Source organism: Sander lucioperca, chromosome 14 (genome assembly GCF_008315115.2).
Source record: "Sander lucioperca isolate FBNREF2018 chromosome 14, SLUC_FBN_1.2, whole genome shotgun sequence".
NCBI lineage: Eukaryota > Metazoa > Chordata > Actinopteri > Perciformes > Percidae > Sander > Sander lucioperca.
Genome location: NC_050186.1, coordinates 3,145,517 through 3,170,236, shown reverse-complemented (window position 1 = coordinate 3,170,236; position 24,720 = coordinate 3,145,517). Strand labels below are relative to the sequence as shown.

The following is a 24,720-nucleotide window of genomic DNA, read 5'->3' as shown; positions in this document are numbered from 1 at the left end:
TAGCAGCTAGCGGAGTTTCCTTCTGTTTATAGCTTTATCCCGATAAAACAGCACGGTTGATTTTCAGCCTGCGTGCACGTTTCGTAGCCTAAAACAGAGCGGCTTATATTGGTAGAGAGAGCAACAAGTTAGCGAACTGCCGAGTCACTCTCTCTGCTCTCTGTCTGCTCAGCTGCTAGACGGGCTGCACTCGGCATTGTCGGCAAACTATTTTATTTATATTTTACTTTATTGACAAATGAGCTTTCTGAACTGTCTGTGGAATGGCAGTAAAGCCAATAGATAACAATAGATGACAATAGATAAAGCCACCGTGTCTTGAGAAGCTCTAGCTTGTTGTTTTATTGTTCACTTTTAACTCACTTTACATCATCTTTGCCATCTCTTTTTCCTCTCGCTTTTCCTCACAGCGGCACTCATACGCTACTCACCGTTACCGCTCGCTCTCCTTGCGCGACCACACGGGCACTGACGTCACTCACTTAAGGCACCCTGCCTCTAACTTACGCGCTACTCTCGTAAGGGGGTTGCGGTTAACCGCCATACTGCGATAGGAGATATGTTGCCTCTCTTTTTCCATGAGGCAAATCACTGGAAATCACTCTGCTGATTCATCCTGATAAGCTCTTTGATGTGTATTTCACTAGTGTTTTATATAGCTGATCTCCACCAGCGTTGACTCTTCCTCTTGTTGTGTGTTGATGTTATAACATCACACCAGCCTGTCTTTTTCCATCTGCCTTTGTCATTCCTTACCTTACAAAAGTCTTTTCACTTTTTTTTTTTAAACAAGCTGCTGCTTTGACCAGTCAAGGATTTGACATTTTATAGCATTCCCATAAACCAGAAAGCCATTTCCTCTTAACATCTCATGAAAATACCTGGCCTGGATTTAGAACGGATGGCCTGAGAAGCACACTGAGGTTTTGCTGTGCTGCCTTGAATGTAAACGTACCCATTTGTTGTCCAGTCCGACCAAGCCCAATGAGTTTATCACCCATTAGCGGAGTGTTTGATGTGAGGGGTCCTGCTGAGCTCGTTAAGCTACTCCTAGACACACCAAGCTGACGATGCAACAACAAGCCTGTGTTGGCAGAGCACAAAGCACCTGGTTTCCATTCACAACCATCCACACGTAACACACCCACATGTGAACTATGCCTACAGTAGTTAGACATGTTTTGGCATTACTTCTACACAACAAGGAACAACAGGAAGTACTTTTTCGGTAGTTGAATGTTTACATGTGCTTAGGAAGCGTCCATTCATCACCTGCGACTGCCATTAATTATTAATGTTTTGTAATGTTGCACTTAAAGTTTCAAAGTTAAAATTCCAGTGTATTACAGCTTTTGTGTCATTTACGTAGTTTTTCATAATAATAACGTAATCAACCCCTGAAAAAAAGTAAAAGAAATATGAGCAGTCAGACAATTAGTATCATTTTTTTCAGAGGAGAACGACAAACTTATTACCCGACTTGTACGTTTTAAACACCCATCATGGTTTACAAATCGTAGTTCAACTCTTCTGTGCAGTGAGAGATTATTATCAACATTTTAGGTGTGCCCACTTTCAGATATATGTCCTAACAAAGTTTTTCAGATCAATTTTAGTTTTTTCAACAAAATCTATGAGGAAAAATGTTGACAGGAAAAAAAGACTAAAACTAAACAACACGTAACTTTTTAAGACAAAAAATGTGATGCGATACAACCACCCCAAATGTCTCTTCTTCAAATGTGGATTTAGCTCACTAGTTCACTAATATACATCATCTGTAACTTTATGTTTCTGCCGGTAATGTTAGCTGACATTAGCGGTTCTAGGAAGGAATAAAGTAACAGATTTATAGGCTAAATGCATCCGCAGTCTCGCTACAAATTAGGCAAGAAGTGGCAAAAACAGCTGGGACCACTCAGAAGGTAAGCAAATGTTCCTTTATCTCCAGCCGCCACCTCTAATCCTGGTAACTGTACACAAAGATAGTGACAGCTGTAGACTTTTGTTGACTAAAAACAGGCCAACAATAATTTGGTTGGATCCCCAGATCTTAGTGTTGGCTTTGATGAGTACAGTTTTATCATGATCAAGAAGAATTAAAAGGAAAGCTATGAAAACAGACCAGAATTATCCTTTAAGCTATGATCTTTGGCCTGTGGATTGTCCCTTTTTCAACCCCCCAAAACGTTTATCCTCAGCTTGGGGCAAAGCAATAACAGGTGGCACAGGCTGTTGTAAATCACCATGTTCTCACACAGTTATATCCCCTGTTGCTCTGAACCTTTGTGACCTCTTCATAGCAACCGACTGTGTCAAGATCTATCGACCCTGTAATTTCTTCCCTGACAATAAGGGGACAATTACAACAGCGAACAGCCTTAAATGCCACATGTGATTTTTCTGAGCGTAAAGCAGACTTTCAGATACATGTGGAATACGGTGGTCAGCAGGAGTCTGAGCATTTGGCATTACGAAAAAGCCTGCAACTGTTGAAGGTTGAGGACACTGAAGCTGAGACAAAATGTGGAATAAATCTGTTAATATCCTGGACTCCACTTTAGAGATCGGACGTTTGTCTCTCTGGGAAATGCATTATCTTCCTGCTCCTAAACTGACAGGAAATAGAGAGTCCAGTTTCAAAGAGTTTGGATGTTACAGAAAATTCAGTTAAGTTGGCACGGCGTCTGTGCTTTAACATTCAAACAAGGTCACTAATTTGAGCCTCCATCTCAAGTAACTTCACTTTACCACATGTGGCCCACTTCCCCCTCATGAATTACGTACTCCCACTCAGAAATCAGACACATAATAACACACAGCTTACCAAACCAGCACACTCCTACACAAGTAAAAACATTTTGTTCTCAAGGAGTTGCACTCATGCACCATAAATACATTCATCTCCAATATTTGATGTTTGCTTCAATGAATACAGAATTAATGTTTGTAGGAGGAGATCACTGCTTCTCTTCAGATGTGATTTGACATTCAGTATGCACAATGAATGCCCTGCTGGAAAAATTTTCAGAGAGATTCTTGCATTTTTCATACTCGTCAGTCTAGAGAACACTGCAGCAATTTGACTGTGTCTGAACAAATGCCGTGCTCCCCCACTTTGTGCCATTTCCGACCGTGTGGTGGACCTTTCTAGCCCAGACACGTTTGGTCTCAACGTGCCAGAACTATGAAGGATTAATGAGAGCACCTGGAATAAGTCTCAATGGAGCACAATGCAGCACTGTTCGTACTGTGTAAACAAGTGGCTCAATATAGTGTAGGTGTGTTTTGTCCTCACATCCTGAGGCAATTGTTTGATAGCCCACATGTGTTTCTATGTAGAATCCTTGTTGTTGTTGAGCTGAGTAAAATGGGACATTCAGTATTTTTTTTTACATTTAAGGGTATTTAATAAGGGTTAATAATAGATACTGAGGAGATGAAACAATACTAGACCTGCCAGCATGCTTCATCAGAACTGCATGTCAGATGGTCGAACAGCTTCGGAAACCCCTTCCCCCTTCACCCTTTTACAACAGCAGAATTGGAGGGGCTGTGTACAACAAATTATTGTAACTTTCCGAAACAGGCAATCAGACTTTCAAGCCCACTTCACATTGTGATTGGCCACCTGGGATCTCATATCACACAAAAATCCATTTTGTAAGAATTCTAATAACTTATTGTTTGTGTCTGGACAAACGTGGTCTGGTCAATCAGCACCTTCTGTGAGAAGCTACTGGCAGCCCGGACGTGGCCTCCATAAGGCAGTATTTTGGGCACAGCTGTGCTTTGAGCTAAAAGCTACTGTCAGTATTGCTAGCATGCTCACAGTGACAATGCATGCATCGTAGTTTAGCAGGTTTTAGCATGCTAACATTTGCTAACTAGCACTAAATACAAAGTAGGCTACAGCTGAGGCTGATGTAAATCTCATTAGTTTTGCAGATATTTAGTCATAAACAAAAGTATTGGAAGAATTTGAAAAATAGACCGATTACCAAAGATATCACAATTCATCCTGATGGAAACATGAATGTCAAATGCCAAATTTTGTGAAATTCTATTCAAAACTTGTCAAGACCTTTGCACACAGAACCTCATTCTCACGTTAGAGGCTAAGTCAGGGGATCACTAAAGTCATTTGGATTCATCCTCTGGGGAAGAAGAATATCTCTACACCATTTTGTGGTAATCCATCCAACAGTTGTTGAGCTATTTCAGTCTGGATCCAAGCTGTGATCTGACATTGCCATCCCTAGAGCCATGCTGCTAGCGTGGCAAAAAGAAAAGTAAAAGGAAAGACAGAAAGGTCCGAAAAATAGGAAAAGGTAGCATCGGGGGCGTTAGTGTGAGAGATTTACAGAGCTGCATGGCTGACTTGGTGTCAAGTATCTACAGTGATGATTTTCAGCAGTCTCCAACTTCAATATGAGGTGTGTAGGTGTAGGTGAGACATGCATTGAGGTAGAGTGAGTGAGCGTGAACACATCCAGCTGGTGTGAGTGACTGAAGGAGCAGCTGGATAGTCTGAGAGTGAACTCACAGTTTACACATGGCAAAACCATCAACGGCAACTTCAACCGGCGGCTTTGCAGGGGCCTTCATTACGTACCCTTGCATAATACTGACAAATGTAGCGAGACACTGAAACCACATTGTTGTTTTAGAAACGATACGTTCCCCCCATTATCGCACTGACGCTATTCTGAGAATACCTTTGTGCACCTATCATCAATCTTCCAGCGTAATAGCCATGTTTTTCCAAGAAGGGTGTCAAGGTTTATGTTACAGCGTCCACAACTGAGATCATTTTGAGTGATTTCACAGAGAGATGTGAAGGCGGGCAATTCGGTCAAGTAAATGGAATTGAAAAAAATATGTCAATGGTTTTATTTGTTTCCTGTTATTTTCTAAAGTTGGTTTTCTAATTAATAGAAAAATTCAGTTTTGTTTATACACAAACCAGACACAAACTCACATCCAGCTCAAACTCAAACATCAATTTGTTTTGAATACCTCAAGGCCAAAGACTAAATAAATTCACAATTGTATTGCCTCATTTCGAAATATTTTCTGTTCCGTATTAGCTCGGAGTCAATTTTCTGATTAATTTTTAATCTATAACATTTGATGTATAATTTGTTTTCATGCCCTTTATGCTGTGTTAGACGATTCCAGGAAACTCGACAGCTTTATCCACCATGACATACCAATTTGGCTCAAGAGTTTGCAGTCTAAATATGCTGCAGGATGTGGGTCCATTTATTAAGCCTCTGCCTTGAGTTCAGAGCCACAGTCTGTCTAATACCAAAAATTCAGGCAATTTAATGCTGTAATTTTGGGTTTGGAGTGAGTCCCCTCCACCAGACTGGGTGGAGGTTTTGATAGATGCTGCAGATTTAATGAGGTGTTGGATCAGACCGCTCTGACTTGCTGACTGGCTGCTGTTACGTAACGTCATCAGGTAAGACAGTGCAGAGCTTGTAAGACATTGCGCCCCACAGTGTAATAAGCACCTAAGCACTCAGCGCCGGAGCAAGGAGACTTATGGTCACCTCCAGCTGTGGTTTGCAGTGTTATAAAAGTCTATGTCCATTCCTGAAACACGAGGACACTGATGTAAGTCGTTTTATGAAAGAACTTCTTGTGAAGAGCAACCTTTATGTGGTGAATGTAACTATTTTCTTTAATACTGTGACATAAAACCTTTTTTCCCCACACATTCAACATCTGTAAATCTTTTTCAATTATGCCAGAAAAGGTCATTGAAGAGACGCTAGAAGTTAAAGGTCCCATGGCATGAAAATTTCACTTTATGAGGTTTTTTAACATTAATATGCATTCCCCCAGCCTGCCTATGGTCCCCCAGTGGCTAGAAATGGTGATAGGTGTAAACCGAGCCCTGGGTATCCTGCTCTGCCTTTGAGAAAATGAAAGCTCAGATGGGCCGATCTGGAATCTTGCTCCTTATGAGGTCATAAGGGGAAAGGTTACCTCCCCTTTCTCTGCTTTGCCCGCCCAGAGAATTTGGCCCATCCATGAGAGAGAGAAATCATGGCTTTCAAACGAGCAAAGGGGCACCCCTCCACCTTGCCCCCCCCCCCCCTCTCCTCCTCAATAGCTACAGACACAGAAATGGCACGTCCTAAGGAAAGCTCATTGTGGGACTGGCTCTAGTGGCTGTAATTCTGCACCAAGGCTCTTCGGGAAAGAGACTTCAGATACAGTATTAGGGGACCACTAAGGTCTATATAAAAGCATCCAAAAAGCAGCATGTCATGGGACCTTTAAATTTATGTGTACCATTCCTGTAATAAATTGTATACTTATGTTTCATGAACCATGAGAATGTATTGGTGTAAGGCAATATATAAAGGCAAAGTACTACAATGAGTGAAACTACTATAAATAGTCCATAAGTAAATCATGCAAACATTTCTGCACAGCATACCATTGACAAATAAATCCAAGGATCTTGAGAAATGATCCTACAATAATGTACCAGAAGAAGAATAACCAAAACCAAATGTGTTTATAAGGAGTTAAAGCAAATGTTTAAATGAAGGAACTTGAACATGGGTAAGATAGAGGACAAACAAAAAAGCTAAACATAGAATGAATTTCCTCTGTGGGTAGATTTGATGAGAATAAATACAGCATTTTTCTCCTTTTTTCTTCGTGGCTCACAACAAAACATTGTCCTTTGTTTATCTATTAATGTGCCGAATGCTTCCGATTATGCACCTTTAATCATTCTTGTTTCTGACCAGTTTGTCTTGTTCTCTCTTTCGGTTTAAAGGTTTTTGGAAAATGCTAATTGTCAGACCTCCGCTGAGAGCACAAACAGCCCATACTGTCTTTCTATGCTGCATGAAACCACTGCTTCAGGTCGGCTGTGTATTACTCATTGGTAACACAGTACATGATGTTGTCATTGTGGGCACAGAAATGCTATAATCTTCAGAATGAACCATGTGAAAAGAAGCTGAGTTATAAGTGCGAATGTCTCAGGATTTGGTCATGTTGGTATCACGAATAAAAATAGTCCGGAGATGGTGTCAGAGACATTTGGGGTTTGGTTTTATCTCCGAGCCAGCTGCAGCATTCACTGTCTGACCTCATCAACCGCACTATGAGGCCCTTGAGCAGACTGATGTGGTCTATTGAGCTCCTGACCGCAGAAGCAGACCATTCATACAGTAGAGGTCTTTGGGGCTTTCTATGATCCAGAACTCAAACGCCTGTAAAGGCTCATTCTGGAAACCAGTCAGATAGTAGATAAAACTCTGGGTGTACTGTTGCTGACTGGATGGCGTCCATTTCGGTATACACAACAAAATACCGGAGCAGCGGTGTACAGACTAACCACAAGAAACACCTGCGGTAGACGTATGGAAACTATGACTCATTTACTGCTGTTTGTTGCCACGGATACCTGTGTTTATTCTTTCAAGTGGGAACATCATTTTGCAGCCACTGAAACCAGCCTTCTTCTTTTTTGTCAATTAGTGAAACATCAATACAAATTTTGTATTTTTGTATGCTTCATGGCAGTTGCTCAATAATGGAATACGCCTCTGTTCGCTTAAAATAAAGATGCAACACTGCAAAGAGGGACGGAAAACAAACATCATTAAGACCTGAGCCTTCTCATCTCTGCCAAATATGGCAACTCGCGTGGTGCCAGACTTGCTGACGACCTGGAGGCCGCGTGAGCCAGCAGCCTGTCTGAAGCTCTGCTGGCCGGTTAACACGGCTTGTTAAGGCACAGGCTCCAGAACGCTCATTTCCTGACTTTGCCCGGGGATGGGGGGGGGTACATGGGAAAGGTGTCACATCTGAACCCTGGAAGGAAAATGAAAGAATCTCCCTGTGTTTCAGACAGAGTGTGAAATAAATAATCAAAATAGAATTGCTGGAGGTGGGAAGCACCCCAAGCGTGAACTCAAGAGTCTAAAAATATTCTGGCCTCAATTTGAGTTGAAACATGATTTCAGTGGCCAAACATGAGTTCCCAGACTGGATTATTAGCTAGTCATGTACAGATCATTTGTATAAGAGCCTGTGGGAATTGGTAGCAGCCAGTAGGAGCCAATGCAAAGAGTTTCTCCAGGTCACTCCTTCTCTGTATGGGGCCGTCTGAGGAAGGTTTTAAAAGCAAGTTCTGGCCCTGATGCTCCTCCCTCAGTAAGACTCCTGCTATCTTCACATTCACACACCAATTCAGACACACACACACACACACACACACACACACACAAACAGTCAGCAGCTTATATCAGTCTTACCATGACAGTCTTGTCTAACTTCTGATTCAAAAAGGAGGCAGGGACACAAACACACCACTCACAACAGGCGCAGACATACGGGAAACTGCCACTGTGTCACATACTGATAAGTCACTACAGAGAAACTTCTGATCTGGGACCAGCTGGAAGGACGAAATGGGTGTGTGGGCAGCTCTGATTCTGGCCTCGCAGCTGCTATTAAAACTGAGCTTACACGTGAAGGCCCAGGCTTTAGGTGAGTGGTTTTTGAAGTGTTTTTATTTGCTTTTCATATCAAATATTTAAATGTCATTACAATTTTAACAAAATGGTTCACTGATTGAGCGTATTGCAACAGCTATTGTTGCTGCTAGAGATGACAACAATTAAAAAATGAAAATAATTGTTTTAGATTCTCTGTTTAAGTTTTAACACACACGCATAAAGAAAGATGTCTTTGATTTTATTTGAATGCTGCATTTTTCTGACATCCTGGCTGTGATGTAATCCTCCATTTTCATTATCTGTCGGAAAAGATTTAATGGCTCCACTACTGGGTATTTTAACACACTATGTATGAGTTCAATGCATAATGGATAAAGCAGACACTGTGAAAGAGAATATCATATGCAGACCCAAAGAACACAAAGGATTAGACATGGTGTATGATACTCACTGAGGTACGAATAAAATGCTAAATATCCCTGTCAGTTCAAGAAGAGATGAGGCAGTCAAATATATTTGTGTTTATGGCAGGAGCAGATAAAGACTAAAAGTGGCTTCTTTCTGTTGAAGTAAAGTCACACTTCTTTTAGTATCTGTCCAGCCAGATCAGCTTGATTACACTGGCTTCCGGATGTTCAGCTCTCTGGCTTGTGTAAATTCAAACAAAGTCCCAGTTGGTCACACACATGGGAATAATCAGAGATGATCTGGGCGCAATATTAAACTTCAAGTCACACATACGCACAAACTCTCCTCTCCCTCTCTCCCACAGTCACACACAAATGTATTAAGGTCACACACAAACCGGAGCTGCAGATGACATGTAGAAATATTGTTGTTGATAGTTTTTCAGCTTCTTACAAATCACTCCAGTGACAGATGGCATAACTTTTATGCAGCCATTAATCCCTACAATCTTTAGGCAATAGCCGCCTGATGTTATGTATAAAACAAGTCCAGCTTAATGGAGTTCATCATCTATCATTTCCCTTGCAAATTACTTATTGTCTGCATGACTAGAATTGTTCAAAAGGAGAGAGACCAATTTAAAGCTGCGGTAAGTACGATTTTAGTAGCACAAAGCAGCCATTCAATCTCTGTTAAGGGTTATTGATCAATATGAATGTCTCAAGGATGACTTCACTGGGAGCTCAGATTACCGGAATTCGAAACTCCCTTTCTACTCTGGGCACAAAGACTCCTTGCCCAGAGACAAAGCACACCTTCAAAGCTGCTATAATCTATATCTATAATAACTAGAATGGCACACTGAGAGCGCAGACCTCCGCCAAGGCAAATGGTGCATTCATGAGCTCCTTGGATGTTACCATTTCCTGAGTTGGGAAGTCGTTCTACCGACTTTAGTGTGTCCCATGAGCTTCAAGTCGTAATGTGGAAACAACATGGATGCTACAAAGAATATGATTTGTATTTTAATGCAATTTTAATGTTTCCCTGTTTTTTAGTAAAAAAGCTCTAAAAACTCACTGTACACTACCTGCTCAGCACCAAACAGCAAACAGACACAGTTAGCAACTAGCTGGTGAACATATTGGAGAATTTAGTAGCTAAAGAGACAGATATTTCTCTCAGGAGTTGGTAGAGACCAAAAACAGAACTAAAAGAGATTGAATATTACACTAACTTTCATCAGGTGGACAGAAATACGACTCCAAATGAATGATAAATTTTCTCCGTAACTGCTCGATGTGTAAATAAGCAACAGTTTGCTTACAAGTTCACCGTATTAACTTATAAGGTGATGATATGTTAATGCTTTTCACACGTTGTTGCCGCTGCTCTCAGGTGGCGACAACAATTCAGTTATTGGGGCTTTAGAAGTTTTTGTCTCAAGCATAATTAAATGGAACTGAGACCATAATATTATTATTAAACTATATTACATTATGAACTATAATGGATCTTTGCTTCTAGTATGTAGGTCTCTCATGGCTAATGTGAAAATGTGACTTCACTGTTTATGTTAATTACATGCTGATGTTAATGATGTAATTCCATCATTATTATGAATGGTTGACTATGCACCTCTAAACATGAAACTACAATAAATCACAGCTTTCAACATGCAAGCCCTCAAATGTGAAGTGTTTGTCAAGCAGTAAAAAGAAGAATGTTGGCCATTTTATAGTACTCTGTATCTATGATTTTGTGTTTATATGCTGGTGTTAAGGAGAGGACAAGACACCAGATTACTTTATGGCTTTCAGCTGAACTCGTTTTATGAAGCCTGAAATCAGAGGTCAATGAGGGGATGAACTGAGGTACTTTCTCAGGATCTCTGGAGTAAGACGACCCAGACCCCCACAAAGCCCTCTGTCCAGAAGAGTTATGGACAGCAGGACTTTGTGCTTTGTGTGTGCGTCTGTGCATGTGTAGTAGTCTTTGTAACTCTAAAAACATGCATTGGAGTTAATTTGTTCTCTTGTTGTTTTGTTCATTTTTGGACTTTTGTCAATTTTGGACAGATGAGTCACACTGAGTCACACTGAGTCAAAGAGAGATCTGTTTGTGTATTACTCAACAGGTGAGCTTGGCAATAATATTACAAAAGGCTCATGTCTCTTTCGGTGAAAGGGATATTGACACTGTAAGCAGGCATTTCCGGTGGCTTAGCCACATTTAACTGCAAGCCCTGGTGTTTTTGCTGAAATATGGCATGTGACGGACGTAACACGAGGAGAGAGTTAAAAGAAAAAAAGTACAGACCTCATCTGGGTTAGGCTTTGCAATCTTGGCTGACAACGGTGATTTCTCTGGGAACATTTGGGAGCAATTTTGCTTTCTCATGACTGTGGGCCTTTCAGAGTGCTTTAAGGGTGCTTGTGTATTCATGATGCGTGCAGATGGTGGACTAGAAATTCACTGCACATCCTCTCGTGGCCTGCCCAGCTCCCAAGTCACTTTATTAAAGAAGGACTCTAACCATGAGCTCAAGTGTACAGTGTCCCTCTGGCTTTTCACCCCCACTAAGCAGCTTGTCAGTAGATATGTCTACAGTATGCCATACCTCTGTGAGAACAATGAATGAATTGTGGCTGAAAATGAGAGCTCACATATATTTATCAGCCGAGCAGCTTTCGCTGTGGATCTAACAAGAAAATAATAATCACACCATACACCTAACCGTCACAGTACATAGCTCGGATTTGATTCAAAAATATACATCTTTCTGATTTCTCTGAGCCAACTCCGCCTGCCAAGTTTGTGCTGACTGACTGAAACAGCGTCTCGCAAGAGCAACAAACACTGGGTCAACATCATCATCTTCTGATTGTCGACTCAGGATGTTTATTTAGGGATCGGAGCGGCTGCAGGTTGTAAATATTCATATCTCATCATCCATTACTCATGTGCATTACCGCTTCTCTCTCTCCCCATCCCTGTCAACAGTCTATGATCTGCTCACCTCGCCTGATTGCCTGCCAGACCTGCTGCAGGGAGGTCTGGCTGAGCAAGGGGTGAACGAGGCTTTCATCCTAACCTCCTTCAAGTTGCAGCCCAACACCGGAACCAGTGTGTTTACCCTGTACAACCCCAGGGACAACAGCAAGTACTTTGAATTCACTGTGATGGGGAAGCTCAATAGAGGTAGGAGTCAATTTAAGAAGCTGTGCACTAATCAATACTTTTCATATTAACAATAGGAATTCCCATGAGCTTCAGCTGTACTTTGTTCACATTATACCCGCTTAAGATCAGCAGCCCCACAGAGCAGCTAGCAAAACTCTTATTGTGATTTGAACCCTTTACAATCCTTCCTCCTCTATTTCTCGCTATAATCTCTTCCCTACTACCATCACTTCCTCTCCCCCTGCTCTGTCCTCTCAAAGCTGTGTTACGCTACCTGCGGAGTGACAAGAGGATGAGCTCAGTAACCTTCAACAACCTGGTGCTGGCAGACGGCCAGCAACACAGACTGCTGTTCCACCTGAAGGGGATGCAGCAGCAGGGGCCGGGGGGGGTCGAGCTGCATCTGGACTGCAGGCTGGTGGAGACGATCCGGGATCTCCCCGCTGCCTTCCAGGGTTTGCCAGCAGGCTATGGTCTGGTGGAGCTAAAGACCATGCAAGCCAGAGAGCAGGTGACCCATCATTTCCATACAATAATGAATATGTTTTCCAATAATGGTTTCCAAATGGCTTAGTTTTCCACTTTGACTTGTTTTATTCCAACAGGAGAGTTTAGACGAGCTCAAGCTGGTGGTTGGGGACACATTTGAGAATGTTGCTTCATTACAAGACTGCCATCTCCAACAAAGAGACTCTGTCCAAACGCTGGGTAAGTTTCTTTGTGTGGAAGCAAACGTCCACAGAGACAGCCAAACGTTGTCAGGAAAACAATCCCAGTGTTAGGAAAACAACAGTCCGTGTTTGTCAGAGTGACTTGAACGCAGGCTCATAGAATCCCCCACCTCTGCTCCAGCTTAGCAAAATAACAGTCCCTTTCTCTTAGGGGTCAACACGAAGCAGCTGTCTAATCAAATGCTGGAATTAACCAAGGTGATAAATGAGCTGAAAGACGTCCTCATTCAGCAGGTGACTACCAACATCTCCTCTGAGGCCACTTAATCCGTGCTTCCTAACCCCTGACAGCTTGTCTGACTGCATATAAACTTGGTGTTTATGTTTGACCTTTTTCAGGTCAAAGAGACCTCCTTTCTAAGAAATACCATCTCAGAGTGTCAGGCCTGCGGTAAGATCATGTCCAATAACAGTCACTCACCAGTAAATATGAATCTGAATGAATATTTTTGGATTCTTCAACACACAAAATAAAATTGCAGATGATGAATGAAATGTGTTTTTCCTCTGCTGTTTAAAGGTCTGGGTGGTACTGAGGTGGTGAAACCAAAGTGTGCCCCAGGTGTCTGTTTCCGTGACGATATGTGTATAGAGACAGCGGATGGTGTTGAGTGTGGACCTTGTCCTGATGGTTACACCGGGGATGGTTTCAACTGTGATGATGTGAATGAGGTATGGCTTAGTGTGTGTGTGTGTGTGTGTGTGTGTGTGTGTGTGTGTGTGTCTTTACTTCTACTCCTATAAGGTGGCATCACCTCAATTCTTGTTTTTTCAGGCTATAATTTGGGTTTTTGGTTAAGATTATAGTTACAGTTAGTTTAAGATAGGTAATGTTGGCCTATACAGACAAAGAAAATCATATGTTGTGTATATATTACCATATGACAACATAGCTGCAGATTCATATTCTGGTTTTGGATCCAGATGAAAAACATTGTGAACTAGAAAGGCACTCCGAGAGCGCAGACCTCCGCCAAGGCCATGCCTATAACAAAAGTGAAAAATATCTCATCTATTAGCTCCAAAATTGAATAGGTTCTTCCTTGGCCCATTCTAAATCAGGCCATTACTTTCTCCATCGTGCTGACAAACAAAGAAAACCAAACCTCCCTGGTGGAGGTAACCAACAACTTGTTAAATCCACCCTTACTTCCAGCGTAAACTAATAATGACATATATTGTCCATTCCCCCAATTTGATGCCAAAAAGAAGATAATTAGCATGGAACACGGAAGTACAAGGGTGTGTGTGTGTGTGTGTGTGTGTGTGTGTGTGTGTGTGTGTGTGTGTGTGTGTGTGTGTGTGTGTGTGTGTGTGTGTGCGTGCGTGCGTGCGTGTGTGTGTGTGTCTTCTCGTGTTTGTACTGACCCCTTTTTTTTATAAGGACTGACCCCGTCAGCATTCTCTTTTTTGCATGAGTAAAAGTGTCATCCAACCTAAAAGCTTTTGGGGAGAAGCCCTGTGAGAACCATATATATTTTTTTAGCTTCAACAGAGCTTGTGTCTTCCTTCCTTCCCTGCAGTGCCAGTTTAACCCCTGTTTCCCTGGAGTGAAGTGTGTAAACACTGCCCCGGGTTTCCGCTGTGACGCTTGTCCGCTGGGCTACTCCGGCCTGGCAGTGGAGGGTGTGGGCATTTTGTTCGCCCAGACCAACAAACAGGTAAAAGAATGGCTATAGACTATAATAAAAAAGGGACACGTGTAAATTACAGTATAGATCAAATAAGATAAAACTTTATTATAAAAAGGATTTTCCATGTAGTTGTGTAACAAGATAATACAAGGTAATGCTTTAGATTACATCACTCAAATAATGGTGTAATAATTTAGTACACATATGGGATATTCATAAAATAGTAACTGGTCACCTATGCAAGGACAAATGTATAGCTGTCACTATAAAATACTTAGTGTATGTCAAATTATAATAAAATACTGGGGACAAGAATTGTAGTTTTGGGATCCATTGTGTGTTCCATCTGATGATGAAAACTGACATCAAAGAAGAACCTAAAAAAGCTTCATATTATATCAACAGATAATAAACAATAACCCTCTGAAATGTAGTAGAGTAGATGATATATATGTATGTGAAGCAAAGTAAAAGTACCTCAAAATTGTACAAAAGAACACTACTTAAAATGAATGTACTTAAGTACTTTCCACTGCTCTTCATTGAGTACTTATACAGTAATAATTATTGGAACTTTAAAATCAGAAAAAAACGATTAAAGGTAAATTGTCCTAAAAACAAAACTTTGGATCATTTCACATCTTCCATTCATTAATTCAGGTCTGTGACGACATTGACGAATGCAAAGGACCCAACAATGGAGGCTGCACGGCAAACTCAGTCTGTCACAACTCTGTGGTAAGACCACTGTAGAATATTATCTGAACACTACACACATGGCTCATGTAGGACAGTTAATTCATTTGTGTGGCTGTCCAACAAAACTAGATGTCCTTATTCCTGCACAGGGCTCTTACCACTGCGGCAGCTGTAAGTCAGGTTTCACAGGAGATCAGGTGAAGGGCTGTAAGCCAGAGATGAGCTGCGGCAACAGCCTGACCAACCCCTGCGATATCAATGCCCAGTGTATAGCAGAGAGGGATGGGTCAATCCATTGTCAGGTAGGATTTCAGACGTTTTTCACACACACACTTACAACCTGCACACACAAACTGCACATAAGCACAACTCCATATACACGCTGTCTGAGTTTCCTTTGCCTTGTCAGTGTGGAATTGGCTGGGCTGGTAACGGATACTTGTGTGGGAAGGATACCGACATTGACGGATACCCAGATGACAAACTCAAATGCAAAGATTTGAACTGTAGAAAGGTAACTAAAGTGCAAATTTAATTGTCAGCAGATGAAACTTTGCTGTGATAGTCCGGCTTTTTTTAAACTCCACATCTCTTAACATCTCTTCACAGGATAACTGCATCTTCGTTCCTAACTCCGGTCAAGAGGATGCCGACAGGGATGGTCATGGAGACGCCTGTGATGACGATGCAGATGGTGACGGTATACCAAACGAGCAGGTTGGTGGAAATGTTTTATCAAATACATGCAAACACACAACGGCCGCAACTGGTGATTTGTTTCATTATCGATTAATCTGTTTTTCTAGATAGATGTAATTTCTAGATGAATCGATTAGTCTAAAAAAGGTCAGAAAATAGTGAAACATGCACATCACATTTTTCTTAAGCCCCAGGTGGTGTCTTTAAAATGCTTGTTTTGTCCAACCACCAGTCTAAAAATCAAAGATGTTTAATTTACAATCATTTAAGACAAAGAAAAGCAGCACATTAAGAACACAATTAAAAAGCTGGAATCAGAGAATTGTGGGCAATTTTGCTTGGCTTAAATTAATAGTTGGACATTTTGGGAAATTTGCTTTCTTGCTAAAACTTATATAATAGGATCGCTACCACTCAAATATCTGTCCTTCAAATATAATGCTACAGCCAACAGCTGGTTAACTTAGCTTAGCATAAAAACTGGAAACAGAGGAAAACAGCTTGTCTGGCTCAGTCCAAAGGTAACAAAATCTGGCTACCAGCACATCTAAAGTTCACTAATTAACACCTTATACTGTATATCTTTTAACCCATACAAAAGCCAATACACGCAAGTTTGTTCATTGAAAACAAATACACTCGCAGAAATACAGCTGCTGTGAATGAGACCTTTGTGTTCTCTGTCTGTCTCAGGACAACTGCTGGTTGAAGGCCAACGTGGACCAGAGGAACAGTGATAAGGACAGCCACGGTGACGCCTGTGATAACTGTCGCATTGTGGAGAACCCTGACCAGAGGGACACCGACAGTGACGGCAAAGGGGACGCCTGTGATGACGACATGGATGGAGATGGTATGGAGATAAATATCATCACCAACACTGACGCTCGTGCTTATATAACCAGCAGTGAAGGCTCTCACTGCTAGGATGTATTACTCTGTTCTCTTCTTTCCATTTCCATCCTTCTTTTACATTAAATTACAGACAGATTTCACAGTACACACATCTCTCTAAATCATGTTGTAGAAATATATCACTGTGTAGTAGTATGGCTGCTTTTATAAGCCAGCTGAGGCATAAGAAATAGCATTGCAAAAAAAAGAAATAAGTCAAGGCCAAAAGCAGTCTGACCCCTGAGCGAACACAAGCTTTGATCATTCACCAGCATGATTACACCTCAAAAAACCCCACAGGAGAGAAATAGTTTTTCCTCTATCGCTTCTGCTTGACCTTTATGCATTTGTGGGGCTGCTGCTGCCTCCTTGCGATGAATAAAAAATAGCATCTGAACACAAACTAGTGTTCACGGGCATAGGAAATGCAACAGTGCAACCTAGTGGTGAAATGCCAAATAACATGCTAATTGATTATTCAATTTTCAAATGGAAGAATAGATGTAATGTCTCAATGTTTCTAAGCATTCATTAATCAAATGAAAATTCCCTGATTGACTCCACTCAGTGTAAGAGTGTTTGTCAAGAAAATGACAGAAAGTATCTTGCTTACTGTAATCACTTTGATTGAATTTAGAGAGCAAAACTCAATTAAAATAGTAAGTAAGTAAACATCCCATGATTGTATCCATGTAATCACCATTGCATTTTGGCAACAATATAATAATGATTTCACTGGGCATTAACATGGCTTGTTTTGTAATAGGGCTGCAGTTAACGATTATTTTCATTATAAACAATTTGCTGATTATTTTCACCGTAAATCAACTGGTCGATGAAATAACAGAAACATATTGAAAGAATTTCAAGAGCCCAAGGTGATGCCTTCAAATAGCTTGTTTTGTCCAAACATTTGTCCAAAAGCCCAAAGATATTCAATTTACTATCACGTAAGAGAAAGAAATGCAGCAAATCCCCACAATTAAGAAGCTGGAACTAAATACTTTTTTGGGGCATTTTTGGTGGTAAAATGATTGCGATTAATCCTCAAAATTGTTGCAGGATAATATTGTGTTGATCGCCTAATTGTTGCAGCTCTAACTTGAAAATAGACTTTGTAGTCATAAAAATGTACTTATATCTTTTGTAAGAACTAAAGTCCAGAATAAGTGACGATGAAAACAGTATTTATTCTACGACAGTAAATATTCTCTGGCTGTACCTGCCGCCTCTGAATATATCATACATGACAATAATCTATATTCACTGCTGAGAAGGAGTCAGACTGACTGCTAAATAACACTAACCGTCTCCTCTTGTTGAATGGTGAGCAGGCCTGAAGAACTTTCTGGACAACTGCCAGCGTGTCCAAAACAGAGACCAGCTGGACCGGGATGGAGACGGAGTTGGAGACGCCTGCGACAGCTGCCCCGACATCCCAAACCCAAACCAGGTCAGTCAGAGCCAGATGGATGGATGGATAGCTGTGGTGGAAAGTAACTGAGTACATTTACTCCAGTACTGTACAATTTTGGGGTACTTGTACTTTACCATTTTATGCTAACTTATACTCCTGTTCCCCTACATTTCAGAGGGAAATATTGTACTTTTTACTCCACCACATTTATCTGACAGCTACTAAATTACTTTTGAGATTAAGATTTTACATAAAGATATAAGCTTACAAAATACAACCCATTGTTAAAGATTAAACCAGTGGTTCAGTATTAACAATCAAATAGTGTCATATATACAAATTTACAAGTCACAGGGGCCATTTTACTGTGGAACGAGTTCTATTTTTTAAACTTATATATATATATATATATGCTGATACTACTTTAAATGCAGAATATTGTACTTGTAATGGAGTATTTTTACATTGTTGTATTGGTACTTTAATTAAAGTAAAGGATCTGAGTGCTTCTGTGCTTTTCGTCAACTCTCTGCTCTTGTTTCAGTCTGATATTGACAATGACCTGGTTGGAGACTCCTGTGACACAAATCAAGACAGGTAATAATATTGTCACAGTCTCTATGTTGGGCTCTTGTGGATATCTTAGTTTTTGTTCCACTACTGCTAGTACTACAGCTTTTATTCATGTGATTGTGTCACTTCCTCCGCAGTGATGGCGACGGTCACCAAGATACCAAGGATAATTGCCCGTTCGTGATAAATAGCTCCCAGCTGGACACGGACAAAGACGGGCTAGGTGACGAGTGTGACGATGACGACGACAATGATGGGATCCCTGACACCATACCACCGGGACCAGACAACTGTCGGCTGGTACCAAACCCTGACCAGATTGACGACAATAGTGAGTGCTAGTCTTAAATATATAGCTATAGCAGTTTACAGAAATGTTCAGATACAATTGTTGATATCTTTGGCTGAAAACCAACGTGGTGATCAGAGATATAAGTTCATACTGTGGTGGCCGGGTTGGCCCAGTTGGTAGAGCAGGCGCACATATATGTAGAGGTTTATTCCTCGATGCAGAGGTCTAGGGTTCGAGTCCGGCCTGTGCTGATTTCCTGCATGTCTTTCCCCGTTTCTCATCTAGCTGTCATATCAATAAAAGGTGGAAAAGCCCCAAAAAATAATCTTTAAAAGTTCATACTGTAATTTCATCTCCACATCCATATTCTCCCTGAACTGTTCCTGACTAACCTTTACATGCAATTATGGGCTCCAGTTTGCACACCCAGGCAGATCAAACAAAAACAACCCTGAGCACATTAAGTAGAAATTGTGTTTGGGTAAAAGCCTGCACCCATTTGTGACTTGTGCCCTAAAAAGAAGGGCTCTGGAGTCAATTGGAGTGGAGTGTCAATTTAAATCAAGAGGGGCAAAGCAGTTTTTGTTGGCAGTCAGGGATTTAAGTGATGTAAAGTGGAGCCAACACTTTGGAATATACAAAAACACAAAAAGTGCATTCACCTGCTTTGGAGTTTAAACATTACGTAATCAAGATGCCCACAAGCATCAATAGCACAGAATGAAGCTTTTATGCCAAGAACCACCAAGTCTGGGACCTTTTTGATGTTGTAGCTGTATAGCTGTAGCACATTCACAGTCTTAATAGTGTATCCTGAGAAAAAAAATGCATTAAACAGATTCAGAACCACACACTGCAAGACACAAACACCATTGACTGTGCTAGAGGAGAGGTTTTCAAAATGGAAGGCAGGCCTCCCCAGGGCAGCTGCAAACTGTTTCAGGGGAGGCTCAGTGAATGAAATTGAAAAATGATTAGGCCTACATTAGTTATTACATTAGTTATCAAAAGAAGATCACATAGAATAGCCTAAATGTGTGTTTTTCCAAGCTTTGTTTGAGGGGAGGCCCACAGTCTCTTTAAAAAAAACCTTGTGCTAGAGTAACTACACAGCATATCACTTTTAAGCACATAAAATAATAAAACAGCATTACTAATTCTGAAAGCACACTCGCACAGCAGGGTGCAGACTAGGTGAACTTCAATACAATCCATCTTAAACAAATACAACCTTGTTCTTTTGCTAAAATGTGAATAGCCACTTAAAGAAAGGACTTTTTTTAAACTCCAGCAGCATATTTGCAATGTTTTGTATTCAGGCCTTGCAGCTCTGCAGTCCTTTTTGACATTTTTTGTTAAAGCCATTCTAAAACCTAATTATTGTGACAAGGCAGGAAACACATTGGTTTTAAAAGGATTGAAAGGAGCTGATCACTGCATAATTGATGCAACACAATCTTTGCTAGTGTGTGTAATCAAAAACTGTTAACAAGTGTCTGCAGCTGTACCTTGATCATGAAACAATAATTTGCTGTTATTCTTAATTTAATCGGCTCTGTTGTCCCTCAGATGATGGAGTTGGAGACGTGTGTGAGTCTGACTTTGACCAGGACAAAGTGATTGACAGGATTGACAACTGTCCTGAGAATGCTGAGGTTACCTTGACTGACTTCAGGGCCTATCAGACGGTGGTGCTGGACCCTGAGGGCGACGCCCAGATTGACCCCAACTGGGTTGTTTTGAACCAGGTGAGATTACTGAGTGCTGAAACTTTCCTCTTCATGTAGGCTACAGTTAGCCTAGAAATCTAGACGCACCTTAGCAGCAGCAAATGTACGTAATTTGCAGCCAGGGTCAGTCTAGCAACTCTCCGTTGGCTTGCGAGCTGGAAAAACCAAATTCTGGTCAGGCCAATCACATCATGTATAGAGTCGGTGGGCGGGCTTAACATAAGGACGGCAGAGTTGCGACGGTTCCTTGCTACTTGAAAACAAAGAAGATGGCTGTTGCTGCTGGCAAACAGCGGTCTTTCAAATCGGTTTTGGCCGCGACTCTGGAAGACTTGGAGTTAAGCACTTTTCATTCTTAAAAAAGGAAGCTGTGTTCGGAGTTTTGCCGACCGGATACGGCAAAAGTTAAATCTATCAAGTGTTGCTCTGGTTGGCTATGAGTGCAGAGGGAATTTGACAGACAACCGTTTATCCCACCCCTCGGATTGAGCCCTGCCAATGGTGAGTTCCCAGACACAACATCTTGATGTGGGTCTGGCTTGTCAGGCTAGGCTACAGTGGCTACAAGTTAAAGCAGCCATAATCAATATTTTTATAATAACAACGGATCAAATGACAACATGTTAGGGGCGTCACATGAATACGCAGCTCCGTGGATCTTTATAGTTTCAGCTTATTGTTTAGCTTTCCAGACCTCAACAATACTGTTTTGGTTCCCTCCCACCGCTCTCATAGCATTTGTTTTCAGCAAAGAAAGCTCTAAAAACCAGTGGTGGGCTGCGATATTACGAATCCCACTATGGCCATGCCAATGGGTCTTGGCGAGGCCATAGTTGGATTCGTAATTTTGCCAGCTGGAAGGCTCTGGCCTGTCAAAGAATACGCCCAACAGGGCAAACTGGAAATTTGATTGGCTAAAGAATATGACAATCAACAACATTGTCCCTGTTTGCTTGAAGAGCAGAGGGATTCACTCGAAATTCTGAAGGCCTCAGAGCAGATTTTTCACCCGGAGGCAGCACAGGGGGGGAATCTGATTGGATAAAAGCTCTGATTTATGAGATGCACGGGAAGCAGCACAACCAAGGGAGAGAATAGCAATGAAATTACGGTAATAGACACATGGGAACGGACTTTGTAAAATACATATGAAATTAATAAATATATATATTTTAGAAAAATATATATAATTTTCTGATTCTGACAATCTCTTGGCCAGCAGAGAAGGCCCTCTGCTAAAAACCCACTGGACACTATCTGCTCAGCACCAAACAGCAGACAGACACAGTTTGCAACTAGCTGGTGAACATATTGGAGCATTTAGCAGCAAAAGAGACAGATATTTCCCTCAGGACACCAAAAAACACTAAACTAAAAGAGTCCAAATGAATGTTAATGTTGCTCCGTAACTGCTGGATGTGCAAATAAGCAACTGTTTGCTAATCAGTTTATTGCATGTTTAATCTAGTGGTCAAATCTAAATGTACAGTGAATGCAAAACAAATTGCAATAGACCTAATAATTTAAGTTGCACTTCATCAGCTTATGAGGGCATCAAAGTGCAAAGTTCCTCATTCTCTCTTTCTCGCACAGGGAATGGAAATTGTTCAGACCATGAATAGTGACCCAGGACTTGCTGTTGGTAAGAAATATTTTCTCTGAGTTACATATCAGTCACTAAAACTCAGTCTGAACATAAATAATTTATTGATTACACTTTCTGTTGTCAGGTTACACTGCTTTCAGTGGAGTGGACTTTGAGGGCACATTTCACGTGAATACAGTGACTGACGATGACTACGCTGGCTTCATCTTTGGCTACCAGGATTCGTCCTCCTTCTACGTGGTGATGTGGAAGCAGACTGAGCAGACCTACTGGCAGGCAACACCCTTCAGAGCTGTGGCCGAGCCTGGCATCCAGCTTAAGGTGAAAGCACTAGTCATGTCATAAATAGCCAGTAGCAGATTGATCTTATTTTTATCCTTGGACATATTTCCACATTTCTGCCTTTCACTTCTCTCTGTTATCTGTCACTGTTCATCAGGCTGTGAAGTCTAGAACAGGCCCCGGGGAGCACTTGAGAAACTCGCTGTGGCACACGGGAGACACCAACGACCAGGTGCGTCTGCTGTGGAAGGACCCGAGAAATGTAGGCTGGAAGGACAAGGTGTCCTACCGTTGGTACCTGCAGCACCGTCCACAAGTTGGATACATCAGGTACGACAAAATGACTTTTAGAAATTCGTCTACATATTGATTTGTTTCTCCATTATAAAAAGGAATGGTTCAACATTTTTGGGAAATACACCTATTCGTCTTCCTGCTGACAGTGAGATGAGAAGATGAATACCACTCTCTAAACTAGGAGTGGTATCAATCTTCTAATCTTACTCTTTGCAAGAAAGTGAATAAGCGTATTTCCCAAAGTGTCAAGAGTGGAACAAACAACATAGATTGTTTCTTCTGGTTTGTTTAGGGCACGGTTTTATGAAGGAACTGAGCTGGTGGCAGACTCTGGTGTAACTATTGACACGACAATGAGAGGAGGACGACTCGGTGTGTTCTGTTTCTCTCAAGAAAACATCATCTGGTCCAATTTGAAATACCGCTGCAATGGTAAGGAAGGAACGCTTAATCAAAACCGCACATTTATTATTATTTTTTCCATTTTGAATTGCTGTAATGGCATGCTAAGTAACACTTTTCTCTTTTGTTTTTATTACATATCTTCGCATAACGTGTGTTTGAAAAGTGGGACAGCAATACTACTTAGATTTTATTTTCTTGTTGTTACATAAACAAGACTTCAGCTGTGAATAGAATTAGTTTGGGCTCGCTTGGCTTTTAGATTCTGAGCTTGTCTTATGATACCTGACTTCTCACTTCCACAGACACCATCCCAGAGGATTTCCAAGAGTTCAGCACTCAGCACGGTGTTGACTCACTCTAAAGTCAAGACAAAAATATGACACCAGATCTCTAAAGACTGCTTCTGTGTGTGAATGTGTGAGTATGTGTGTGTGCATGTGTGTGTGTGTGTGTGTTTATCTGTGTATTGATGTGTACAGTTTCAGTGCATATGTGACCACATTCTCGTACTGTATGTGCATATTATCACGTCCGTTTTCTTTTCCCAATCGTGTCTTCCTATTTAATCATCTCTTAAAGACTCCAGCTGAGCTTGTTATGCTGAATATTGTAAGTTATGATGATTTCACTGAACATGATCCAACTTGACATGACAGAAGAATAAAGAACCATGGAATAATGGACATTTTCCTATATATAATCTTCAAAATAAAGGGCACATCATCATAAAAACTTAAAACTTAAAAACTATTTTGCTCCCAAACAGAGGATTTTAGCTCATGTGTAGCATTATAAACATATTCAAACAACTACAATGAAAGTTAACACTCTGGATCAACCTCATACTGACATTCATTATGATCACAAACTGGTTGTATTTGTTTAACTATCAGCGTGGTATTTTTATTCCTTTTGTGGAGAGGAGACCAAGTTTTGTACGACTAAAATTTCAGACTGTGCCTTGTCTCACGTACTGTAGAAGATTAACTTAAAGCTCGGTGTAACCACGTTTTCTCTTTCCATCATTTCTTGATCATGTAATATCTTTCTAGTCAAGAACCTGGTCAAAATAAAGGGCTTTAAAGTATATTGATGTTGATGTTTATTGAAAATGTGATATCAGGATTCTTTTTTATTTTTCTTCAAAAATGTTAACATGTTTTAAAGATTAGATGTTTTATATGACATCATATAGCCACACATACTGGACTACAAGCCACAAATACACCACTCGGACACAGGAGAATGACCTCTCATAATAATCCCCTACTTCCTCATGAGATTGGAACATTCTCCTCCACCCTCAGAGGTACTCTAGAAACAAAGGCCACTGTTTTGCTTGAGCAGGAAATACTTTCCTAATAGGAACATTCTT

At 41.0% G+C, this 24,720-nt stretch overlaps 1 protein-coding gene across 2 annotated transcripts; it reads left to right on the top strand.

Moving 5' to 3' along the window:
• Window positions 1–8,182: 8,182 nt before the first annotated feature.
• thbs4b (thrombospondin 4b) lies at window positions 8,183–24,434 on the top strand. Of its 2 annotated transcripts, XM_035991501.1 has the most exons (23): window positions 8,183–8,526; window positions 11,907–12,104; window positions 12,347–12,597; window positions 12,692–12,794; window positions 12,969–13,051; window positions 13,157–13,208; window positions 13,338–13,489; window positions 14,341–14,478; window positions 15,112–15,189; window positions 15,300–15,452; window positions 15,560–15,664; window positions 15,760–15,867; window positions 16,543–16,702; window positions 18,078–18,196; window positions 18,705–18,757; window positions 18,871–19,064; window positions 20,595–20,773; window positions 22,349–22,397; window positions 22,486–22,682; window positions 22,801–22,973; window positions 23,233–23,372; window positions 23,648–23,752; window positions 23,783–24,434. In XM_035991501.1, exons 1-22 carry the CDS (start codon window positions 8,448–8,450, stop codon window positions 23,704–23,706), a joined length of 2,823 nt encoding a protein of 940 aa, XP_035847394.1. In that variant the 5' UTR covers window positions 8,183–8,447; the 3' UTR covers window positions 23,707–23,752; window positions 23,783–24,434. The 2 variants fall into 2 exon arrangements, with proteins under 2 accessions (XP_035847394.1, XP_031173651.2); XM_031317791.2 differs by having other exon boundaries at window positions 23,648–24,434.
• Window positions 24,435–24,720: the final 286 nt, after the last annotated feature.